The 25,201-nt window shown below is 42.6% G+C and overlaps 1 protein-coding gene across 1 annotated transcript in view; it reads left to right on the top strand.

Moving 5' to 3' along the window:
• Window positions 1-1,329: 1,329 nt before the first annotated feature.
• The window catches only part of LOC146420890 (CUB and sushi domain-containing protein 2-like), a gene marked incomplete at both ends in the record, with an annotated part of 49,981 nt that continues 26,109 nt past the window's right edge, over window positions 1,330-25,201 (top strand). The window contains 5 exons of the mRNA XM_085047916.1: window positions 1,330-1,407; window positions 6,636-6,723; window positions 8,780-8,904; window positions 11,498-11,619; window positions 24,483-24,586. Of these exons, the coding sequence (XP_084904042.1) occupies window positions 1,330-1,407; window positions 6,636-6,723; window positions 8,780-8,904; window positions 11,498-11,619; window positions 24,483-24,586 (517 nt within the window). The remainder of the gene's footprint in view (window positions 1,408-6,635; window positions 6,724-8,779; window positions 8,905-11,497; window positions 11,620-24,482; window positions 24,587-25,201) is intronic.

Here is a 25,201-nt window from a genome sequence, read left to right as displayed (position 1 = left end):
TTATCCCAATCCCAGGTGTTTGGAATTGGAAAAATTGGAATTTATCCCAATTCCAGGTGTTTGGAATTGGAAAAATTGGAATTTATCCCAATCCCAGGTGTTTGGAATTGGAAAAATTGGAATTTATCCCAATCCCAGGTGTTGTTTTATCCCAATCCCAGGTGTTTGGAATTGGAAAAATTGGAATTTATCCCAATCCCAGGTGTTTGGAATTGGAAAAATTGGAATTTATCCCAATCCCAGGTGTTTGGAATTGGAAAAATTGGAATTTATCCCAATCCCAGGTGTTGTTTTATCCCCATCCAGGTGTTTGGAATTGGAAAAATTGGAATTTATCCCAATCCCAGGTGTTTGGAATTGGAAAAATTGGAATTTAGCCCAATCCCAGGTGTTTGGAATTGGAAAAATTGGAATTTATCCCAATCCCAGGTGTTTGGAATTGGAAAAATTGGAATTTATCCCAATCCCAGGGTTTTTTTTGCCCCCAGATGGCTCTGCCAGCGTGGGATTTTGTGTCAAACCCTGAGAGTTTTGTGTAAAATCCTCAGCAGCAGCAGCCAAGTTCCCATCAGGAAAACAAATTGCTGCCTGCTGGGGAAGGATGGGGATCTTGGAGATGGATGGAATTCCTGGTTTTTCACTCCTCTCCTGGCAGAGGTTTGGAGCAGGGAGTGAATGGTCACACCTTGGGGAGAGTCCCTAGTCAATATTCCTCTTGGCCAATAATAGAGGTTGAATTTTGATATTTCACTTTGCCAATAATAGGGGTTTAATTTGGTTTTCCCCCCTATTTTCCTGCCTTTTTTGGATTATAATAATTTATAATAATAATAATATAACAAATTTATTATCTATTAATTATTATTTCTTTATAATAATTAACTTATTATTTATTAATAAGTTTATTATTATTATTATTATTATTTGGTTTTATTCTTATTCTTGCAGACCACGTCTGCAGTTTTCAGGTTGGAATAGCTCTGCTGTTTAATGGATTAATTGAATAAATTCCTGCAGCAGGAAAACTGGGGGGAAAACCAACTCAGCCTTTTCCTCTCAACATCCCTGGAGTTTCTCAGAACTTCCCTTTTTTTCTCTCCCCCATTTTCAGTGCATCACAGAGGGATGAGAGGGTTAAACCCCATTTTTATCTTCAAATTAAAGCTCTCCAAAACCCTAAAATGAAAAACAACTCCCTGCTGGTGTTGAGGGCTCAGGATAAGTTAGTTCACCCATCAGGAATTATGCAGGATGATGCACAACTGCAGCTTCATTTTCCCTTCCGAATGAAAACTCTAAATTTCCTCATTTTTTTTTCCATCCCTGCAGTCAAGAAGCAGATGGAGCTCAAGTCCAGGGGGGTGAAGCTCATGCCCAGCAAGGACAACAACCAGAAGACATCTGTCTGTAAGTTCTTGGCTCTTCCTTCGCTCTCTTTTGGATAACATTTCATTGGATTTTCCTGTAATCTCTACAACTTCTCCACTCTTTAAATTTCGGGTGTTTTTCCCCTCTCTCTCTCTCTTCCCTCTGCATTTCTGCATCACCTCCTCCTCCTCCCAGTGCTCTATTCACAAGTAAATTCCATGGACTAACTGGTGGAATTGGGGGTTGGAGTGTGTGGATTTGGTTGGTTCTGTGCTCCAGGACAGTCTGGCTTTGGACTCCTTTCAGTGGGGGAAAAAAACCCAAAGAATTTTGGGAATGGGGTTGATGTCATGGCTGTGAAATAAGGAGTAGGGATGAGGAAAAACAGGAAAAAAAAACACTTAGGAAATTTCCAGAGGCAGCAGCAGCGTCTTCTTCCTTTTCCTGCGTGAGTTTTGTTGGATTTTCCCTGCGGAGAAATGGTAATTCTGGGTTTGTAACGCTGATTTTTCGGGTTCAGTGGTTGTGTTTCTATTAAAAAAACAGTGGTTGGTGGCTCAGGGGCAGGATGTCCCTTGTCACTGCTGTGTGTCCCTCTGGCAGGTGGGAAATCCTCCCTTTTCCCCAAAAAAAACAGCAGCAAAACCTCTGGGTTTGCTCCCTGAATCTTCTAAAATCAAACAGGAGGGATCTGCCTTGGGTTTAATGTTTTCTATGGATTTAAATGGGAGCAGGAGGGAAAATTTTCCCAACTGGATTTCAGGAAAAAGGCTGGAATTGCTCATCTGGTTGCAAAGCTCTTTACCCCCAGCAGAGAGGAGCAGTTTGGATATTCCATCCGGTTGGATTTTGGATACAAAACCCAGAAAAATTGGGTTTGAATCCTTGCTCATGAGTGGTTCCCTCCCAGCTCCCAGGAGAGGTTGGTAGGCTCTGGATTTTTGGGGATTTACCCAGCAAGGTAAATACCAACCCAAAACCTCCAGAGCAGAAAACACTGGGGGAACATCCAGGAAAAATTTATTCCATTTTACAGGGAAAATTTATTCCATTTTACAGGAAAAAATTATTCCATTTTAACGGGAAAATTTATCCCATTTTAAAGGAAAACTTCACGTCCAACATGCCTTCCTCGCCGAGGAGAATTTAATTGTAACAAACATCTCAATGCACTGAACTGAGTGGGAAATTCAGCTGGAAAATCCCCCTGGCTGGGTGTGTTTGCCTCTGTAGTGTGGATTTTGGGGGATGTGGGGAAGGGAGGGAAGGAAATGTGGTGTTTTGTAGCATCAGAGTGAATTTTGTGGTGTTTGGGTCTGGAGATGGGTTGGATGGAGGAGTGGGAGTTCTGTGTGCGTCCAGCTCGGTCCAAAATTGCTTTGCAAAGTCGTTTTTTGGGGGTGGTTTGAGCAGTTTTGGGGTCTCTGTGGAAGTTTGTGACTCCTGGGGGAGGCTGAGTGTGTCCATGGGGGGAGGATTTGGGGAGAAGCTTGGCTTGGCTTGGGTTTGGGACACCCTGGAAAACCTGGAATTTCGGGAATGGTTGTGAAGCTGCACCTCCAGAGCCATTCTGGGATATCCCAAGGTGGGAAATTTGGGGTTCAGGATTCCCCAGGTGGAACATTTCCAGCTGGGTTTGGTGTTCTCCAGCATTAGGCCCTCGCTGTGCCCTTTTCACAATTTTAATTTAATTTTAATTTTAATTTTCACGTCTGGGTCAGCATCCCTGAGGTCCTGGGATCACTGAATCCTTGATTTTTTTGGATGCTGGAGGATCTTTGGGGGTTGGAAATGCAGCCAAACCTGACTGGGGTGAGCTGTAAATCAGTTCCCTGCTCTCAGACCAGGATTTCCTCACTTTTCCCAGTAGTTTTCATGGAATATCTGTGATTCCTTGTGGGATTAACCCTTTAAACCAACTCATTCCTGCTGCAATCCTCCTGCCAGGAGAAAGGATCACCTCCTTTCCCTGTATTTCTCCTGCTGATTGAGGCTTTGTCAAAACCTTTTCAGGTGCTGCTTTATTTTGTAGTTCCTAAATTTGGGGGCAAATTGTCCCTTGGGAATCTGTCAGTGAGGTTTTTTAATCCACATTTTTTTAATCCATTTTTATCCACATTTTTTTATCCATTTAACAGTGAATTCCTGTGGCAAACGGAGCAATCAGAACTGAGTGTCACTGAGATCGTGAGGAGAAAGAAATTGGAAAAAATCAGGAGGAGGATGGGATGGGGAAACAAGAATTCCTTGGCTTTATAATAAGGTTTATAATAGAGAAATGGAGTGATGAATCCCAATTTTTGGGATCTGGTGTTCTCCCAGTAACCCAGAAGGATTAATTTGGGAATTGATGCACAGGTGAAGCTTTGGGCAGGTGAGCACTGAGTTCTCAGCACGACAAATTCAGTTTATAACCTTTGGGCTGGTTGTGTTTGTGAGTTAAAAACACAGAGGAGAGAGAGCAAAAATTGCTGTAAATGAACATCTGATCATCTCCTTCATTTCCCTCTCCTTGAAAGGGAAATTCCCCAATTCCCACAATGTGGAGATATCTTCCTTCTCCCCCTTTCTCTGCTTTATCTTCCCTGTTCTGCTTTATCTGCTCCTGTTTTTAGGTGTTAATGAACCTCCAGCTAACGAGGAGCAGTGAGACTGACAGACTCTCCTCCTGGGCTGTGTTTTCCCAAAATCTGCGCTTTGTTTCTTCCCAAAATTTGGGATCCCAGGCTTGGTTTTGATCCCGAAAGGGACAGAATCCCTGTGGGGGTGACAGCAGTGTGCAGTGACCCCTCTGGGGTGTTCAGTGGGTGCTCTGGGGGGGATTTTGCTCCTGGCAGGAGGAATTTGCTGTGGGAATGGGATTTGTTCTCCAGGAAAAATCTCCCAAGTGCTGTGGGGAAGCTGTGGATGTTCCAGAAGGGGTTTGACAGGTGTAAAATCAGGAATCTGAGTGCTTTTCCTTCACTCCCACATGGCCTTGGGACAGAAAAACCTCATCCTGAGGTGAATTTTCATTTATTTGGAGCTGCAGGGATGGAGGGAAGGAAGCCCAAGGAGGCTGGTGGCACTTGGGGACTTTGCTCAGCCAAAATTTCCTGTCACCAGCTGGGTGCTGAACCCAGCAGCTCCCATTTTTCCCACTCTGGGATCCATTTGGAATTCCCTGGGCCTGGGAAAGGTAGCAAAGCAAAGCTTGGGAGCTACAAAAAATCCAAAAGGAAAGCTTTGGAACTACAGAAAATCCAAAAGGAAAAATTTGGAGCTACAGAAAATCCAAAAAGAAAGCCTTGGAACTACAAAAAAATCAGGTGTTGCTGCCTTACCTCCTGACTGAGTTGAACAAGGGATTATGGATGTGGAAAAGTGGGAAAACAATCCCTCAGGAGCTTCTTTTCCATGAATTCATGGAGATCTGTCACCTCCATGTGTGGAAAATCCCAGCCCATCCCTGCTCCAGCACGGTGGGAAGGGAGGAAAAAAGGGCTTGAAATAGGAAATCACTAAAAAAGACTTAAAGGGGAAAAGGGAGGGGAAAAGAGCCTGAAATAGGAAATTCCTAAAAAGGAGTTAAAGGGAAAAAGGGAGGGAAAAAGAGCCTGAAATAGGAAATCCCTAAAAAGGAGTTAAAGGGAAAAAGGGAGGAAAAAAGGGCTTGAAATAGGAAATTCCGATAAAAGACTTAAAGGGGAAAAGGGAGGGAAAAAGGGCCTGAAATAGGAAATCTCTAAGAAGGAGTTAAAGGGAAAAAGGGCCTGAAATAGGAAATCCCTTAAAAGGATTTAAAGGGGAAAAGGAAGGGGAAAAGAGCCTGAAATAGGAAATCACTAAAAAGGACTGAAAGGGGAAAAGGAAGGGGAAAAGGACCTGAAATAGGAAATCCCTAAAAAGAACCTGAAGAGTGTCAGAGGTGTCAGAGCTGAGGAGAAGCTGGAATGGTTTTGGGATCAGCAGTTGGGAATCATCAATCCTTCCCTCCTTGTAGGAACACCTCCATCTCCCAGCTGTGGTTGGGATTTCCCACTGGATAATTCCCAAATATTTGGTGGTCTTGGCTTTGTGTGGATCCAGTCTGGGGTGACAAACGTGCTCTTGTCACCTCAGTGTCCCCTCCTGCCAGTGGCCTTTGGGGCACTGCGGTTGGAATTAGAATTGGGATTTTTTTTTTTTCCCCTGGAATCCAGAGGTGGAATGGGAAATGAGGTTGTTTCAGTGGTACAGCATCTCAGATGAGAAATGTGTGTGAAGAAAACTGGAATTCCCAGAGCAAAATCACCTTTTTGTGTCATATTATTGAGCTGGAATTCCACCTGGAAATCCAGATTGTACTAAGGCTGAGGAATCTCCAGGTTAAACCTTTCTGTGCCATATTCCTGAGCTGGAATTCCTGTTGGAAATCAGGATTGTGGCAGAGCTGAGGAATCCCCAGATTAAACCTGGGGCAAAATCACCTTTTTGTGCTATATTGCTGAGCTGGAATTCCCATTGGAAATCAGGACTGTGGCAGGGCTGAGGAATCTCCAGGTTAAACATTTCTGTGCCATATTGCTGAGCTGGAATTCCATCTGGAAATCAGGACTGTGGCAGGGTTGAGGAATCTCCAGGTTTCCTCATCCTGGAGTGGAAAAACTGATTTTCTCCTTGCGCCTTGGGCAGGTTGGACAAAGCTGGAGCTGGGGAGGCAGAGGATGGAGCTGGGAGTTTTTCCCAGCACTGATCACCACCCCATGGATCTCCCCTCTGAAAATTGGCTCCATCCAATTTTCCACATTCCAGCTCAATGACTTTGTTTCCAACCCCTCGGCTGCATTGCCCTGTCCTTCCTCCCTCTGTTCTGTGCTTGGTTTTCCCCTCTGGGATTCCCCAGCTGCCTTTCCCTGGAGTTGTTTTCCTTCCCTGGCGCCCTGGGCTGGGTTGGGAGGGCTGGGAGGTCACCTGGGAGGTGTTCAAATCCCGGGAAATGGGTTCTGTATCGGTTTCATTGTGCAGAATGAAAAAAAAAACCCAAAAAACCAACTCTTTCCAGAGGTATTTCTGTAGTAAAATTGAGGGAAAACTGTGTCCCTAGCTGGCATTTCCTAGAAAACCCTCCGGTGCATAAACCAAGAAGGATATTTCATCCCAAAGCTGTTGTTTTTCTGGAATAAACCACAACACGTTGAGGTTTCTAATCTCCCAGTTGCCATTTTTCTCACCACACCCACCGAGACGCTGCTGAAAGGTTCCTGTGGCTGTTCTGCCTCTGTATGTGCTGTTTTTTTGCTTTGTAGTAACTCAGGTTGGTGTGTCCCAGGGACATAATTTGTGTCCAGACCCTGGGATTCCCGAGAGAGGCAAAAGGATAGGCAACGATTTTCGGTAAGAATCTTTTTTTTTCTTTTATTTTCTATTTTTTTTTGTTGTTGTTGTTGTTTCTCAGCATGTTCTGTGCATGCTGAGAGCTCCTGGGGGTGTTTGCAGGGATCTCAGGTGTGGCACCTCCCAAAATCCTGCCCAGATTTGGGGGAAAAATATGTAAATTGGGGAAATTATGGGAATAAGCGTGTCAAATTCTGCCCTTATGTGTTGTTCCACGTGAGGATCTCTAAAGATCTCTCTGAGTATTTTCATCTGCAGAATCCCTGTGTGCAGGAAAACTGAATCAGCAAAAAAGAAAAAAATCACTTTTCAAATCAACTCAAACCCCAAACCCTAAAGAACATGAGGTGACTGAGGTTTCTTCTCACCAAATCCATGAGGAGCCAAATAATTGGGGTTTCTAACATTTCAGACCAATGATCATTGGGATTTATAACGTTTCAGACCAATGATAATTGGGGTTTATAAAGTTTCAGACCAATGACAATTGGGGTTTATAAAGTTTCAGACCAATGATATTTGGGGTTTATAAAGTTTCAGACCAATGATATTTGGGGTTTATAAAGTTTCAGACCAATGATATTTGGGGTTTATAAAGTTTCAGACCAATGATATTTGGGGTTTATAAAGTTTCAGACCAATGATATTTGGGGTTTATAACATTTCAGACCAATGATATTTGGGGTTTATAACATTTCAGACCAATGACATTTGGGGTTTATAAAGTTTCAGACCAATGACATTTGGGGTTTATAAAGTTTCAGACCAATGACATTTGGGGTTTATAAAGTTTCAGACCAATGACATTTGGGGTTTATAAAGTTTCAGACCAATGACATTTGGGGTTTATAAAGTTTCAGACCAATGACATTTGGGGTTTATAAAGTTTCAGACCAATGATCATTGAGGTTTATAAAGTTTCAGACCAATGATCATTGGGATTTATAGAGTTTTAGACCAATGATAATTTGGGGTTTATAAAGTTTCAGACCAATGATAATTGGGGTTTATAGAGTTTTAGACCAATGATAATTGGGGTTTATAAAGTTTCAGACAAATAATAATTGGGGTTTATAAAGTTTCAGACAATCCTGTCCTGCCCAGTTTTCCCTGGCAGAGTGCAGGGATTCCCCAACTGCTGCTGCTGGCCATGGGGAATCAATATTTCATCTGATTTTGCTGGCCAGGGCTGTTCTGCTCATCAAAAGTGTCTCTCAATCAAATCCCAGTTTGTCAAATTTCCCTCAAATCCAGCAAATGGGGCAGGGGGGAGGAAAGGGAATTCCCAACAGTCCCTAAAAGCTGCAGGATGAAATCCCAAACTGGATTGTGTTGCTTTGGTGAGCAAAGCCAAGGCTGTGAATCCAAACCCATGGAATAAAGAGCAGAACTCTCAGCAGCTGATAAAGAAGATTTTTTAAATTCACTTTATAAGAATGCTGAGTGTGTGGCTGTGGATGAAATTCCCACTGAAGTGTCACTGAAAACTGGGATTTGGATATGGAGATGTCACTGAAAACTGGGATTTGGACATTGAAATGTGAATTAAAACTGGGATTTGGACACTGGAGTGTCACTAAAAACTGGGATTTGGACATTGAAATGTGAATTAAAACTGGGATTTGGGCATTGAAATGTGAATTAAAACTGGGATTTGGACACTGGAGTGTCACTAAAAACTGGGATTTGGACACTGGAGTGTCACTAAAAACTGGGATTTGGACACTGGAGTGTCACTAAAAACTGGGATTTGGGCATGGAAATGTCACTAAAAACTGGGATTTGGGCATGGAGGTGTCACTAAAAACTGGGATTTGGGCATGGAAGTGTCACTGAAAATTGGGATTTGGGCGTGGAAGTGTCACTGAAAATTGGGATTTGGGCGTGGAAGTGTCACTGAAAATTGGGATTTGGACATCAGCACCTGGGGCAGAGGGGGAGGCAGAGCTCAGCCCTGCTCCCTCCCTGCTGCCTGTGGGGCTGGGGATGATCCTGACCCCAAATCCTGGGATGGACAGGCAGGACAAGGCTGATGTCCCCTCTGTCCCCTCTCCAGGCTGGGCTCCAGCATCCAGTTCTCCTGCAACGAGGGCTACGACCTGCAGGGCTCCAAGAGCATCACCTGCAAGAGGGTGAGCGACCTCATCGTGGCCTGGAGCGACCACCGGCCTGTCTGCAGAGGTGAGGGGCTCAGCCTGCCTGGGGTTTGGGATTTTTGGGAATTCCCAGCTCCTTCCTGGCCCTTTTCCATCCCCCATCCTGCCCTCCATCACCTCATCCCTTGGCAAGGTCAGAGAATCCCAGAATGGTTTAGGTTGGGAAGAACAAAGACATTCCTCTTCCTTCTGCTATCCCAGGTTGGCTTTGAGCATTCCCAGCAATGGGGCAGCCTGAGGGAGCTCAGCCTGGCTGAATTTTGGGATTTTTGGGAATTCCCTGCTCTTTCATGTCCCTTTTCCATCCCACATCCTGCCCTCCATCACCTCATCCCTTGGTAAGGTCAGACAATCCCAGGTTTGGGATTGGAAGGACCTTATGGACAATCCTTCTGCTATCCCAGGTTTTCCTTGAGCATTCCCAGGGATGGAGAAGTCTGAGGGGCTCAGTTTGGCTGAATTTTGGGATTTGTGAGAATTCCCAGCTCTTTCATGTCCCTTTTCTATCCCCCATGCTGCCCTCAGGTCAGAAGATCCCAGAGTGGTTTGGGGTCAGAAGGACCTGAAGGACCATTTTGTTCCTTCCACTATCCCAGGTTGCTCCAAGCTGGCTTTGGGCATTCCCAGGGATGGAGCAGCCTGAGGGAGCTCAGTCTGGCTGAATTTTGGGATTTGGGGCAATTCCCAGCTCCTTTCTGTCCCTTTTCCATCCCACATCCTGCCCTCAGGTCAGAAGATCCCAGAGTGGTTTGGGGTCAGAAGGACCTTAAGGATAATCCTGTTCTGCTGTCCCAGGTTGGCTTTGGGCATTCCCAGGGATGGTGCAGCCTGAGGGAGCTCAGCCTGGCTGAATTTTGGGATTTTTGGGAATTCCCTGCTCTTTCATGTCCCTTTTCCATCCCACATCCTGCCCTTGGCAAGGTCAGAGAATCCCAGAGTGGTTTGGGGTCAGAAGGACCTGAAGCACAATCCTGTTCCTCTATCCCAAGTTGCTCTCAGGCACTTCCAGGGATGGAAATTCCACAATTTCTCTGGAAAACCTTTTCCAGACCTCCCCATTCTCACAGGAAAGCCTCCTTCAGCCCCTATTTCTGCTCACCCTGCTCCCCACACAGACTCTGCCAGGAATTTCCCAATTCCCTGTCCTTCCCTCTCTCCCAAACATTCATTTTGTTCAGGAATTAAAATCCGAGCAAGATCATCCCTCTCTCCCCATCCCAGCTATTTTTTCCCTTCTTCCTCTCCTCCTTATCCTGTAGGAGGAAAAGCTGGAATAAAACCTGGAAAAGCTGAGATGGAGAGAGATTTTTAATCTGGAAAAATGGGATTTTTGGGATTCCTCAGGGATTATCATCCTGTGCCATGAGCCATTAGGGAATGGAGGAATTTCTTTTTTTGTCCATTTTTTTCCCATTTTTTCCCTTTTTTTTTTCCATTTTCCCCCCATTTTCCCCCCATTTTCCCCCCATTTTCCCCCCATTTTTCCCATTTTTTTCCATTTTTTTCCCATTTTGCCTTTGGCCATTTCGTTCCCATTCCCTCTCCAAAATACCACATTGTGATATTCATAATGCAAATAAAGCACAACTTGTAATATTTTTAATTGAATCCCTTTAAAGCTCTTAAAATCACAAATAAGTTCGGGAGGTTTATTTTATTTTTTTTTCCAGTTCTTTTTTTTCTCCTTTAATTTCATCCCCAGATTTTTCCAGGGCTTTGGAATCCCATTTAATTCTTGAAACAAGCCTGGAATAAATGGAATAATCAGTGTAAGAGGATATTTGGCATAAATCCATGACACTATAAAGGAAATTTAGGGTGTCCTCCTGCAGGAGATAAGAAAGGATTTGCCTGCATTATTCTGTTTCTGTGAATCAATTTTTTTAGCTGCTGACTTTCATGTTTTTTGGGATTTTTTTTCTTTTAAAGAAGTTTGGGGTCTATTTCAGCTTCCTGCACTTTTTTCTTTTTTTTTTTTTTTTTTTTTTTCTTTTTTTTCTTTTTTTTTTTTTTTCTTTTTCTTTTTTTTCTTTTCTTCTTTTTTTTCTTTTTTTTCTTTTTTTTTTTTTTTTTTAGAATGTGTTTAGGTTTTTTTAACTGAAAAAAAAGAGGAAAGGAAAATGCTGGGAAAGGTACAAATACTAAAAAAAAAAGAAAGTTTTAGAATGTGTTTAGGTTTTTTTAATTAAAAAAAGAGGAAAGAAAAACGCTGGGAAAGTTACAAATATTAAAAAAATATACAAATTTTAGAATGTGTTTAGGTTTAGGTTTTTTTAGCAGAAAAAAGAGGAAAAAAATGCTGGGAAAGTTACAAATATGGAAAATACAAAGTTTTAGAATGTGTTCAGGGTTTTTTAACTGAAAAAAAAGAGGAAAGAAAAATCCTGGGAAAGTCTACAGCTTTGTAATTTTTAAATATTTGTAAATGTGTTCAGATTTTTTTAAAGGAAAAAAAAAAGAGGAAAGAAAAACCCTGGGAAAATTAGAAATCTTCATTAAAAAAAAAAAAGCCAAAACTCCCTCTGCCATCCCTCTGCCCTCACTCCACCTCCACCCCTTAGCCATCCGTGTCCCTCGCCGGGATGGCGCGGCGCTCAGCGTGTCCCCTGTGTCCCCAGCCAGGATGTGTGACACCTTCCTGCGCGGCCCCAGCGGCGTCATCACCTCGCCCAACTTCCCCGTGCAGTACGACAACAACGCCTACTGCGTCTGGGTCATCACTGCCCTCAACCCCGCCAAGGTGAGCCCCACAGTGTCCCCAAGTGTCCCCCTGGGCTTGGGGTGGGGATGGGGAGCTCTGCAGTCCGGGGAGGATGGGTTTGGGGTGGTTTTGGGGGATTTTGGGGTTGTGTTTCGGGGGAATTGCGGGTGGGTTTGGGGTGGGAGGGATGGTGGAGCTTGTCTGGTTCCTTGGCAGGGACAGCTTGCAGTGTCCCAGGTGGCTCCAAGTTCTGTCCAGCCTGGCCTGGGACACTCCAGGGATCCAGGAGCAGCCTGGAATTCCATCCCAGCCCCTCACAGGGAAAGATTTCATCCCAATATCCCATCTAAACCCACTGCTTTTCAGTTCAAAGCTGTTGTTGAGGAGAATTTTTGATTTGTTGATCCAAACACATCCAGTCAAATCCAAACACATCCAGACACATCCACACAAATCCAGACTCATCCAAACACATCTGAGCACATTCTGACACATCCAAACACTTCCAAACACCTTCCACCATCCCAGGTTGCTCTAAGCTCTGTCCAGCCTGCCTTGGACACTTCCAGGGATCCAGAGACAGCCATGATTCTCTGGGAATTCCATCCCAGCCCCTCACAGGGAAGGATTTCATCCCAATATCCCATCTAACCTGCTCCCTTTTAAGTCAAAGCCGTTGTTGAGGAGAATTTTTGATTTGTTGATCCAAACACATCCTGACACTTCCAAGTACATCCAGACACATCCCAACAAATCCAGGCATATCCAGACCCTTCCAGACACATCCACACAAATCCAGACTCATCCAAACACGTCTGAGCACATTCCAGCACATCCAAACACTCCCAAACACATCCAGACACCTCCAAACACTTCTCACCATCCCAGGCTGCTCCAAGCCCTGTCCAGCCTGGCCTGGGACACTCCAGGGATCCATGGGCAGCCAGAGCTGCTCTGGGAATTCCATCCCAGCTCCTCCCAGCTCTCACAGGGAAGGATTTCATCCCAATATCCTATCTAAAGCCACTGCTTTTCAGTTCAAAGCTGTTGTTGAGGAGAATTTTTGATTTGTTGATCCAAACACATCCCAACCAATCCAGGCACATCCCAACAAATCCAAACACATCCAGACACTTCCAGGCACATCCACACAAATCCAGACTCATCCAAACACATCTGAGCACATTCCGACACATCCAAACACTCCCAAACACATCCAGACACCTCCAAACACTTCTCACCATCCCAGGTGCTCCAAGCCCTGTCCAGCCTGTCCTGGGACACTGCCAGGGATCCAGAGACAGCCCTGATTCTCTGGGAATTCCATCCCAGCTCCTCACAGGGCAAGATTTCATCCCAATATCCCATCTAACCTGCTCCCTTTCAGTTCAGAGCTGCTGTTGAGGAGAATTGTTGATTTGTTGATCCAAACACATCCAGTCAGATCCAGACAAATCCAAACACATCCTGACACTTCCAAGTACATCCTGACACATCCCAACAAATCCAGGCATATCCAGACCCTTCCAGGCACATCCACACAAATCCAGACTCATCCAAACACGTCTGAGCACATTCCAGCACATCCAAACACTCCCAAACACCTCCAAACACTTCCAAACACTTCCCACCATCCCAGGTTGCTCCAAGCCCTGTCCAGCCTGGCCTGGGACACTTCCAGGGATCCAGGGACAGCCACAGCTTCTCTGGGAATTCCATCCCAGCCCCTCACAGGGAAAGATTTCATCCCAATATCCCATCTAAACCCACTGCTTTTCAGTTCAAAGCTGTTGTTGAGGAGAATTTTTGATTTGTTGGTCCAAACACATCCAAACACATCCAGTCAAATCCAGACAAATCCTGACACTTCCAAGTACATCCAGACACAACCCAACAAATCCAGGCATATCCAGACCCTTCCAGGCACATCCAGACACATCCACACAAATCCAGACTCATCCAAACACGTCTGAGCACATTCCAGCACATCCAAACACTCCCAAACACATCCAGACACCTCCAAACACTTCTCACCATCCCAGGTTGCTCCAAGCTCTGTCCATCCTGGCCTGGGACACTCCAGGGATCCATGGGCAGCCCTGATTCTCTGGGAATTCCATCCCAGCCCCTCACAGGGAAAGATTTCATCCCAGTATCCCATCGAACCTGCTAGATTGCAGTTCAAAGCTGCTATTGAGGAGAATTGTTGATTTGTTGATTCCAACACATCCAGACACTTCCAAACACATCCCAACCAATTCCGACACATCCCAACAAATCCAAACACATCCAGACACTTCCAAATACACCCCAACAAATCCAGGCACATCCAGACACATCCCAACCAATTCCAACACATCCAGACAAATCCAAATACGTCCAGACACTTCCAAACACATCCAGACAAATTCAGGCACATCCAGACACATCCAAGCCTATCCAGACACTCCCAAACACCTCCAAACACTTCCAAACACCTTCCCCAATCCCAGGTTGCTCCAAGCCCTGTCCATCCTGCCCTTGGCCACTCCAGGGATCCAGAATTCCACAGCTTCTCTGGGAATTCCATCCCAGCCCCTCCCAACTCTCCCATTAAAGTTTTTTCAGCCCCTCAAGCTCCATTTCTGCACCTCCTCTGCCCCCCCAGTGTTTCCCAGCTGTCCCTAAATCCCTGCCCTTCCCTCCCTGCAGAGCACTCATTGGGCTCAGTAATTAACAGTGAGTATTTTATTTATAATTATATGTAATAATAGATATCACAATTATTAGGGATCGAAGCCCTTTGAGGGTGGGGAAGCAGTGCTGCTTGGGGCAGGAGGCTGGGCTGGAAAATGCTGATTTTTTTTCCCCATTTTTTGGGAAATTATCCAGCAGGATTTTCCCCATTTTTGGGGAAATTATCCAGCAGGATTTTCCCCATTTTTTGGGAAATTATCCAGCAGGATTTTCCCCATTTTTTGGGAAATTATCCAGCAGGATTTCTCCCATTTTTTGGGAAATTATCCAGCAGGATCCAGGGCAGGTTTGGGTTTATCTCCTGCTCTTTATTATAAATTCCCATAGAAATGTGTGAAAATGATTTTTGGGGTTGCTCAGCCTTCAGGGGGATGTTCCCTGCAGGATGCTGGAATATCCCTGGAATATTCCAGGAGGCTGGAATTCCACACAGCTCCTGGGGGTGTTTTACCCTTTTTTTATCCCTTCCAGGTATTTTTGTACATCTTTGTCTCCCAAAAAATCACCAACATGCAGGTTTTGTGTGGATAAATCAGTGTTTGGGAAGCTGGGTGGAGATATTCCCTGGTGTTTTGTGGGATAACAATTCCAGTGTTTGTTGTTTTGTGGGATAACAATTCCAGGTTTCCTGCTGCAAATGGTGGAGGAGAAGATGGAAATTCTGATTAAAACTTGTGCACCTTTTTTTTCCCTTTTGGGAAATATTATTCACAAAATATTCTCGTCTTCCGCTCTGTTCCTTTGATTTTGTGCAACTCTTGTGCCCAAAATTTTCCTGTTTTTCCATCAGCAGCTTCTCCTCTGACCTCCCTGGGCAAAACTCTAATTTTTCCATGGGAATTTCTGTTTAGAGGAATTTTGTCCTCTTCCCCTGCTTGGCTTCTTCCTCAGCTTTGAAAGCTGAGTTTGGAACAAACGCAGAACCTGCAAATCCTGAGCCTTTCCTGAATGATAAACAGGACTGGAATTGGCCAAATCTGTTAATTTTGATACTTTAATCCATGAATTTTGATAATTTTGGTATTTCCCAGCTCAGATCAGAGATTCAAACAGCACAAGAAACTTTGCCTCTGAAATGATAAATAGTTAATTAAAAATGTCACTTTATAAAGGGTTTTTTGGGTTTAGATGTTTCATCCTGGAAGTTTAATTTCCAGGTGGGGAAAACCCTCTGCTGAAGTTGGGAGAAGATTTCCATCTCCTCAGCTCTCCCTGCTCATCCTCATCCTTTCCTGAATGATAAACAGGACTGAAATTGGCCAAATCTGTTAATTTTGATACTTTAATCCATGAATTTTGATACTTTAATCCAATAATTTTGATAATTTTGGTACTTCCCAGCTCAGATCAGAGATTCAAACAGCGCAAGGAACTTCAGGTTCTGCTCCATGAAATACACTGAAATAGGGATTGGTGAAATCAGCAGTGTGGAGAGATCCCATTGCCTTTGAAATGATAAATAGTTAATTAAAACTGTCAGTTTATAAAGGATTTTTTGGGTTTAGATGTTTCAGGGTTATTTCCAGGTGGGGAAAACCCTCTGCTGAAGCACAGAGGGTTGGGAGAAAAGCTCTAACTCTTCTGGGAAGGCTTCAGCTCTCCCTGCTCATCCTCATCCTTTCCTAAATCATAAATGTGACTGAAATTGGCCAAATCCATTAATTTTGATAATTTTGATAATTTTGATACTTCCCAGCTCAGATCAGAGATTCAAGCAGCACAAGGAACTTCAGATTCTGCTCCTATTTCAGATTCTGAAATATGGATTGGTGAAATCAGCAGTGTGAAGAGATCCCATTGCCTTTGCTTTTGAAATGATAAATAGTTAATTAAAACTGTCAGTTTATAAAGGATTTTTTGGGTTTAGATGTTTCAGGGTTATTTCCAGGTGGGGAAAAACCTCTCCTGAAGCACAGAGGGTTGGGAGAAAAGCTCTAACTCTTCTGGGAAGGTCTCAGCTCTCCCTGCTCATCCTTTCCTAAATCATAAATGTGACTGAAATTGGTCAAATCCATGAATTTTGATAATTTTGGTACTTCCCAGCTCAGATCAGAGATTGAAAGAGCACAAGAAACTGCAGATTCTGCTCCATGGATTGGTGAAATCAGCAGCTTTTATATGAAGAGATCCCATTGCCTTTGCCTCTGAAATGATAAATAGTTAATTAAAAATGTCACTTTAGAAAGGGTTTTAGATTAGGTTATAAAGGGTTTCATCCTGGAAGTTTAATTTCCAGGTGGGGAAAACCCTCTGCTGAATCTGGGAGAAGATTTCCATCTCCTCAGCTCTCCCTGCTCATCCTCATCCTTTCCTAAACCATAAATGTGACTGAAATTAGCCAAATTCATTAATTTTGATACTTTAATCCATGAATTTTGATAATTTTGGTACTTCCCAGCTCAGATCAGAGATTCAAACAGCACAAGGAACTTCAGGTTCTGCTCCATGAAATACACTGAAATAGGGATTGGTGAAATCAGCAGCTTTTTTATGGAGAGATCCCATTGCCTTCGCCTCTGAAATGATAAATAGTTAATTAAACATGTCAGTTTAGAAAGGGTTTTAGATTAGGTTATAAAGGATTTCATCCTGGAAGTTTAATTTCCAGGTGGGGAAAACCCTCTGTTGAAGTTTGGAGAAGATTTCCATCTCCTCAGCTCTCCCTGCTCATCCTCATCCTTTCCTGAATGATAAACAGGACTGAAATTGGCCAAATCTGTTAATTTTGATACTTTAATCCATGAATTTTGATAATTTTGGTACTTCCCAGCTCAGATCAGAGATTCAAACAGCACAAGGAGCTGCAGGTTCTGCTCCATGAAATACACTGAAATAGGGATTGGTGAAATCAGCAGTGTGGAGAGATCCCATTGCCTTTGAAATGATAAATAATTAATTAAAAATGTCACTTTAGAAAGGGTTTTAGATGTTTCATCCTGGAAATTTAACTTCCCTCTGCTGAAGTTGGGAGAAGATTTCCATCTCCTCAGGATTGATCCCAGATTTTCCTATTCCCCAGCCTGGCTGAGGAAAAGATTTGGAATAAATCCTTGAAATTCCCATAAAATCCTTGGGAATGAGGAGCATTCTGTGCTGAAATCAGTGTAATCCTTTGATTGATTCCAGTGATTTTTGGATTAAATCCTCCTCTGTGGAGTTTTTAATAGGAGCAGTGAGGAAAAAAACTGAATTTAGGACTCATTTGCTGGGAATTCTGCAGCCACAGAAAAATTGGGATTATTTCCTGTGCAGAAATGGGGACAGCAAACCTAGTTGGGGGATATTTAGATTTTTTTTTCTATTTTTTTTTGCTGGTCCCCAGCGCCCTGGGAATGAATTCCAACCCCAGTGGGAAAAAATAAATCACCAGGGAGCTGAGAAATGCATGTGGTAATTGGGGGATTTGCATAGAAAAAGCTATTTTTGGGGCTTTTTTTGACAGGATGGATGTTGCTAGGGGAGGTTTCTTCTCACCTGGAGCCAAAAAAAACCAAAAAAAGCAAAAAAAAATAAAAAAAAAGCCAAAAAAATTCCAAAAAAATCAAAAAAATTCAGGCTGGAGGGAGAAGGATCCTCCAGGGGATGATTTATTCCAACTGCAGAGGGAAATTCCGGAGCTGGGAAATGAGGAATGAGTTTGTAAAGCTCCAGGATAAAACTGCTTTATTATATATTCTATATTGATAGAATTATTGTGGATTTGTTTTCCAGCAGGTGGATTGGTTTTCCATTGGTTTTCCATTGGTTTTCCATTGGTTTTCCATTGGTTTTCTCATGGAAAAATAAGATATTTTGCTCAGGAAGGTCAGAGGAGAATCAGCCCTGAGTTTGGAGGTGCTGAGAGTTCTTTTGTTGCAGGAATTATTCAATAATTCCCAGCTTTCAGAGCAAAAAAGAAAAAAGGAAAATTAAAAAAAAAAAGGAAAATAAAAAAAATAGGAAAATTCCTCTCTTGTTTCAGGAATTATTTAATAATTCCCAGTTTTCAGAGAAAAAAATAGGAAAATTAAAAAAAAAATAGGAAAATTTCTCTCATTTCAGGAATTATTCAATAATTCCCAACTTTCAGAAGAAAAAAAAAATAGGAAAATTCCTCTCTTGTTTCAGGAATTATCAAATAATTCCCAAGTTTCAGAGCAAAAAAATAGGAAAATAAAAATTAGAAAAAAATAGGAAAATTCCTCTCTTGTTTCAGGAATTTTTCAATAATTGTGTTTCACCATCCTGGGGCTTTTGGGGAAAAATCTTGTTTTCAGAATGGCTAAAATCTCCAAATTTGATTTTTTACACAATTAAAAAAATTGTGTTTATCTGTAGAAAAGAAACCACAACACAGCTCAGCCTGAGATGGATAAATACAATTATTTTTTATTTTTGGTTTGAACTTTGGGGGTTTTAATGGGAAAAAACCCTGTTTTCACAATGGCTAAAATCTCTAAATTGGATTTTCTAGGCATTGAAAAATATTGAAAAATATTTCTGTACAAAAGAAAACACAACACAGCTCAGCCTGAGATGGATAAATACAATTTTTTTTTATTTTTGGTTTGAACTTTGGAGGTTTTTAGTGGGAAAAACCCTGTTTTCACAATAGCTAAAATCTCTAAAATTCACTTTTCTGTGCACTGAAAATTTTGTGTTTATCTGTAGGAAAGAAACCACAACACAGCTCAGCCTAAACCAGATAAATACAATTATTTTTTATTTTTGGTTTGAACTTTGGAGGTTTTTAGTGGGAAAAACCCTGTTTTCACAATGGCTAAAATCTCTAAAATTCACTTTTCTGTGCACTGAAAAATTTGTGTTTATATGAAGGAAAGAAACCACAGCATAAACTGGATAAACACCAGGATATTTTTCATTTTTGGTTTGAACTTTGGGGTTTTTCTCCCCCTGGGAATCCAAATTTTGCAGGAAATGCTGCAAGAAAATTGCCAAAAGTGAGATTTTGGGATTCCTGAGAACACCTGAAAGGAACATCAACCCCAACTGGGTGATTTCATCTGTTAAAAGTCAGGAAATTCAATGTATTTACCAATTTTGTGCTGATTTTTTTGGCTGCTCAGGTCAGTTTAAAACTCCAGGAGACAAAATTCCACTGATTTCTGCTGCTGGGAGGTGTAAAGTGTTTTTTAAATTTAAATTCTACATTTTCTGGGGTTTTTTCAGCCTGGCCCAGGCTGGGTTAAGGACTTTGCACCCTAAATCATGTTGGGTTTGAAAAGCAGAGATGTTGAAAGTTTTGGAACCCAAAATTCCACGGGAGCTCTGCTCCGAAATGGTGCAGAGAAATCCGAATTTTGGGTGGGAAAAAATCAGGGAATGAAGATGTGATGCTGAGGATTGTGTTGGCAGATGGCTGAGGAGAATTTCCTGAGCTTTCCCATTAAAAATTCCCATAAATCCATAAATTCTCTCCAATTTCCTGAGCTTTCCCATTGATAATTCCAATAAATCCATTAATTCCCCAAAATTTTCTGAGCCTCTCCATTAAAAATTCCCATGAATCCATAAATTCCTTACCAGGAATATTCCTTACCAGGAACCATGAGAATTTCCTGAGCCTTTCCATTAAAAATTCACATAAATCCATAAATTCTCTTCTGTTCTGACCAGGAAAATTTCCTGAGCCACCCCACTGATAATTCCCATAAATCCAGAAATTCCCTCCAATTTCTTGAGCCTTCCCATTGAGAATTCCCATAAAAATTCCCTTCTGACCAGGAGAATTTCCTGAGCCACCCCACTGAAAATTCCCATAAATACATAAATTCTCTCTAGTTTCCTGAGCTTTCCCATTGAAAATTCCCATAAATCCATAAATTTCTTACCAGGAACGATGAGAATTTCCTGAGCTTTCCCATTGATAATTCACATTAATCCATAAATTCTCTCCAGTTTCCTGACCCACCCCATTGAAAATTCCCATAAATCCATAAATTCCCTTCTGTTCTGACCAGGAAAATTTAATGAGCCACATTGAGAATTCCCATAAATCCATAAATTCCTTACCAGGAGCCATGAGAATTTCCTGAACCACCCTATTGAAAATTCCCATAAATCCATAAATTCTCTCCAATTTCCTGAGCTTTCCCATTGAAAATTCCCATAAATTTCTTATCAGGAACCATGAAAATTTCCTGAGCCCACCCCATTAATAACTCCCATAAATCCATAATTTCCCTCCAATTTCCTGGGCCTTCCCATTGAAAATTCCCATAAATCCATAAATTTCTTACTAGGAACCATGAGAATTTCCTGAGCTTTCCCACTGATAATTCACATTAATCCATAAATTCTCTCCAATTTCCTGAGCTTTCCCATTGAAAATTCCCATAAATCCATAAATTCCCTTCTGTTCTGACCAGGAAAATTTAATGAGCCACATTGAGAATTCCCATTAATCCATAAATTCCTTACTAGGAACCATGAGAATTTCCTGAGCCACCCCACTGACAATTCATGTTAATCCATAAATTCTCTCCAATTTCCTGAGCCTTCCCATTGAGAATTCCCATAAAAATTCCCTTCTGACCAGGAGAATTTCCTGAGCCTCCCCACTGAAAATTCCCATAAATCTATAAATTCTCTCCAATTTCCTGAGCTTTCCCATTGAAAATTCCTATAAATCCATAAATTTCTTATCAGGAACCATGAGAATTTCCCATAAAATTCCCTTATGAGAAAATTCCCATAAAAATTCCCTTCTGTTCTGACCAGGAAAATTTCCTGAGCTTTCCCATTGAAAATTCCCATAAATCCATAAATTTCTGACAGGAACCATGAGAATTTCCTGAGCCCACCCCATTAATAATTCCCATAAATCCATAAATTCTCTCCAATTTCCTGAGCTTTTCCATTGAAAATTCCCATAAATCCATAAATTCCCTCCAATTTCCTGACCCACCCCATTGAAAATTCCCATATATCTGTATTTCTGCTGTTCTGACCAGGAACCAGGAGAAATCACCAGGAAATGAGCAGGAAAAAAACAACTTTTGGGGGATTTCCTGGAGGTTTTAACACTCCTGGATTGCTCCAGGGCTGGAAAAATCCAACCTGATCACTTTTGGGAAATTTCCTGGGGGTTTTAATGCCAATCCTGGACACTTTTGGGGATTTCCTGGAAGTTTTAATATTCCTTGAGAACTCCAGGGCTGGAAAATCCAACTTGATCACATTTATGGGATTTCCTGGAGGTTTTAATGCCAGTCCTGATCACTTTTAGGGCATTTCCTGGAGGTTTTAATACTCCTGGATTTCTCCAGGGCTGGAAAAAATCCAATCTGGTCACTTTTGGGGGATTTCCTGGTGGTTTTAATATTGTTGGAGTGCTCTAGGGCTGGAAAAAAATCTAACCTGATCACTTTTGGGGAATTTCCTGGAGATTTTAATGCCAATCCTGGACACTTTTGGGGATTTCCTGGAGATTTGAATGCTCCTGGATTTCTCCAGGGCTGGAAAAAATTTCACCTGATGACTTTTAGGGGATTTTCTGGAGGTTTAAATGCCAATCCTGGACACTTTTGAGGGATTTCCTGGAGATTTGGATCCTTCTGGGCTGGAAAAAATCCAACCTAGTCACTTTTATGGGATTTCCTGGAGGTTTTAATGCCAATCCTGGTCACTTTTAGGGCATTTCCTGAAGATTTTAGTACTCCAGGATTTCTCCAGGGCTGGGAAAATCCAACCTGATCACTTTTAGGGGATTTCCTGGAGGTTTGAATACTCCTGGAGTAGTCCAGGTCTAGGAAAAAGTCTAACCTGGTTACTTTTGGGGGATTTCCTGGCGGTTGTAAACTCCTGGATTTCTCCAGGGCTGGAAAAAATCCAATCTGGTCACTTCTGGAGGTTTAAATGCCAGTCCTGATCACTTTTAGGGCATTTCCTGGAGATTTGAATCCTTCTGGGCTGGAAAAAATCCAACCTGGTCACTTTTATGGGATTTCCTGGAGGTTTTAATGCCAACCCTGGACACTTTTGGGGATTCCCTGGAGGTTTTGATGCCAATCCTGATCACTTTTGAGGGATTTCCTGGAAGTTTTAATACTCCTGGATTTCTCCAGGGCTGGAAAAAATCTAACCTGATGACTTTTAGGGGATTTCTTGGAGGTTTTTATCCACCTGGAGTTTTCCAGGGCTGGGAAAATCCAACCTGATCACTTTTGGGGAATTTCCTGGAGGTTTTAATGCCAATCCTGGTCACTTTTGGGGATTTCCTGGAGATTTGAATGCTCCTGGATTTCTCCAGGGCTGGAAAAAATTTAACCTGATGACTTTTAGGGGATTTCTTGGAGGTTTAAATGCCAGTCCTGATCACTTTTGAGGGATTTCCTGGAAGTTTTAATACTCCTGGAGTGTTCCAGGGCTGGAAAAAAATCTAACCTGGTAATTTTGTGGGGATTTCCTGGAGGTTTGAATATTCCTGAAGTGTTCCAGAGCTGGAAAAAATCTAGTCTGATCACCTTCAGGGCATTTCTTGGAGATTTTAATATTCCTGGATTTCTCCATGGCTGGGAAAATCCAACCTGATCGCTTTTAGGGGATTCCTGGAGGTTTTAATGCCAATCCTGGACACTTTGGAGGGATTTCTTGGAGGTTTGAATGCTCCTAGATTTCTCCAGGGCTGGAAAAAATCCAATCTGGTCACTTTTGGGGGGATTTCCTGGTGGTTTTAATGTAGTTGGAGTGCTCCAGGGCTGGAAAAAAATCTAACCTGATCACTTTTGGGAAATTTCCTAGAGGTTTTAATGCCAATCCTGGTCACTTTTGGGGATTTCCTGGAGATTTGAATGCTCCTGGATTTCTCCAGGGCTGGAAAAAATTTAACCTGATGACTTTTAGGGGATTTCCTGGAGGTTTAAATGCCCATCCTGGTCACTTTTGAGGGATTTCCTGGAAGTTTTAATACTCCTGGAGTGTTCCAGGGCTGGAAAAAAATCTAACCTGGTAATTTTGTGGGGATTTCCTGGAGGTTTGAATATTCCTGAAGTGTTCCAGAGCTGGAAAAAATCTAGTCTGATCACCTTCAGGGCATTTCTTGGAGGTTTTAATACTCCTGGATTTCTCCAGGGCTGGAAAAATCCATCCCTGATCACTTTTTGGGGATTTCCTGGAGGTTTTAATGCCAATCCTGGACACTTTTGGGGACTTCCTGGAGGTTTTAATACTCCTGGATTTCTCCAGGGCTGGAAAAAATCCAGTCTGGTCACTTTTGGGGGGATTTCCTGGTGGTTTTAATATAGTTGGAGTGCTCCAGGGCTGGAAAAAATCCCTTTTGGGGCATTTCCTGGGAATCTGAATGTACCTGCAGTGCTCTGGAGCTGGAAGAATCCAACCTGGTCACTTTTATGGGATTTCCTGGAGGTTTTAATGCCAATCCTGGACACTTTTTGGGGATTTCCTGGAAGTTTTAATAATCCTGGAGAACCCCAGGGCTGGAAAAATCCAACCTGGTCACTTTTAGGGGATTTCCTGGAGGTTTTAACACTCCAGGATTTCTCCAGGGCTGGAAAAATCTAACCTAATCACTTCTGGGGAATTTCTTGGAGGTTTTGATGCCAATCCTGATCAATTTTAGGGCATTTCCTGGAGATTTGAATCCTTCTGGGCTGGAAAAAATCCAACCTGGTCACTTTTATGGGATTTCCTGGAGGTTTTAATGCCAATCCTGGACACTTTTTGGGGATTTCCTGGTGATTTTAATACTCCTGGATTTCTCCAGGGCTGGAAAAAAATCTTACCTGATGACTTTTAGGGGATTTCCTGGAGGTTTTGATCCACCTGGAGTGTTCCAGGGCTGGGAAAATCCAACCTGATCACTTTTAGGGTATTTCCTGGAGGTTTTAATGCCAATCCTGGACACTTTTGGGGACTTCCTGGAGGTTTTAATGCACCTGGATTTCTCCAGGGCTGGAAAAAAATCTTACCTGATGACTTTTAGGGGATTTCCTGGAGGTTTAAATACTCCTGGATTTCTCCAGGGCTGAAAAAATCCATCCCTGATGACTTTTAGGGGATTTCCTGGAGGTTTCAACCCTCCTGGAAGCTCCTCCTGGACACAGCAAGACTCAACCACCATGCAGCAGCACCCTGCAGGGCTTTGGGGTTAATTTGAATTATTTTTTGGGGGTTTTTTTTGGTGCTGAATTTGGTGTCTCTGGCAGGTGATCAAGCTGACCTTCGAGGAGTTTGAGCTGGAGAGAGGATATGACACTCTGACCGTCGGGGATGGAGGGCAAGTGGGAGATCAGAAATCCGTGCTCTACGTGTGAGTTGAGGTTCCTGGGAATCCTGGGGGGTTGGGATCCGGGGGATTTTTGGGATCCAGATTTTTGGGATCAAGGGGATTTTTGGGTTCCAGATCTTTGGGATCCAGGAGATATTTGGGTTCCAGATCTTTGGGATCCAGGAGATTTTTGGGATCCAGGGGATTTTGGGGCTCCAGATTTTTGGGATCCAGGAGATTTATGGGATCCAGGAGATTTATGGGATCCAGGAAATGATTGTTGGGATCCAGGAGATTGTTGGGATCCAGGAGATATTTGGGATCCAGGAGATTTATGGGATCCAGGAGATATTTGGGATCCAGATCTTTGGGATCCAGGAAATGATTGTTGGGATCCAGGAGATGATATTTGGGATCCAGGAGATATTTGAGATCCAGGAGATATTTGAGATCCAGGAGATATTTGGGTTCCAGATTTTTGGGACCCAGGAGGTTTTTGGGTTCCAGGAGATTTTTGTGTTCCAGATTTTTGGGATCCAGGAGATATTTGGGATCCAGGAGGTTTTTGGGATCCAGGAGATATTTGGGTTCCAGATTTTTGGGATCCTGGAGATTTTTGGGATCCAAGAGATGATATTTGGGATCCAGGAGATTTTT

The sequence above is a fragment of the Lichenostomus cassidix genome, unplaced genomic scaffold (genome assembly GCF_008360975.1).
Source record: "Lichenostomus cassidix isolate B80296 unplaced genomic scaffold, HeHo_3.0 HiC_scaffold_570, whole genome shotgun sequence".
Classification (NCBI taxonomy): Eukaryota; Metazoa; Chordata; class Aves; order Passeriformes; family Meliphagidae; genus Lichenostomus; species Lichenostomus cassidix.
Note: the sequence above shows the minus strand (reverse complement) of the source record. Positions and strands in the feature narration are given on the sequence as shown.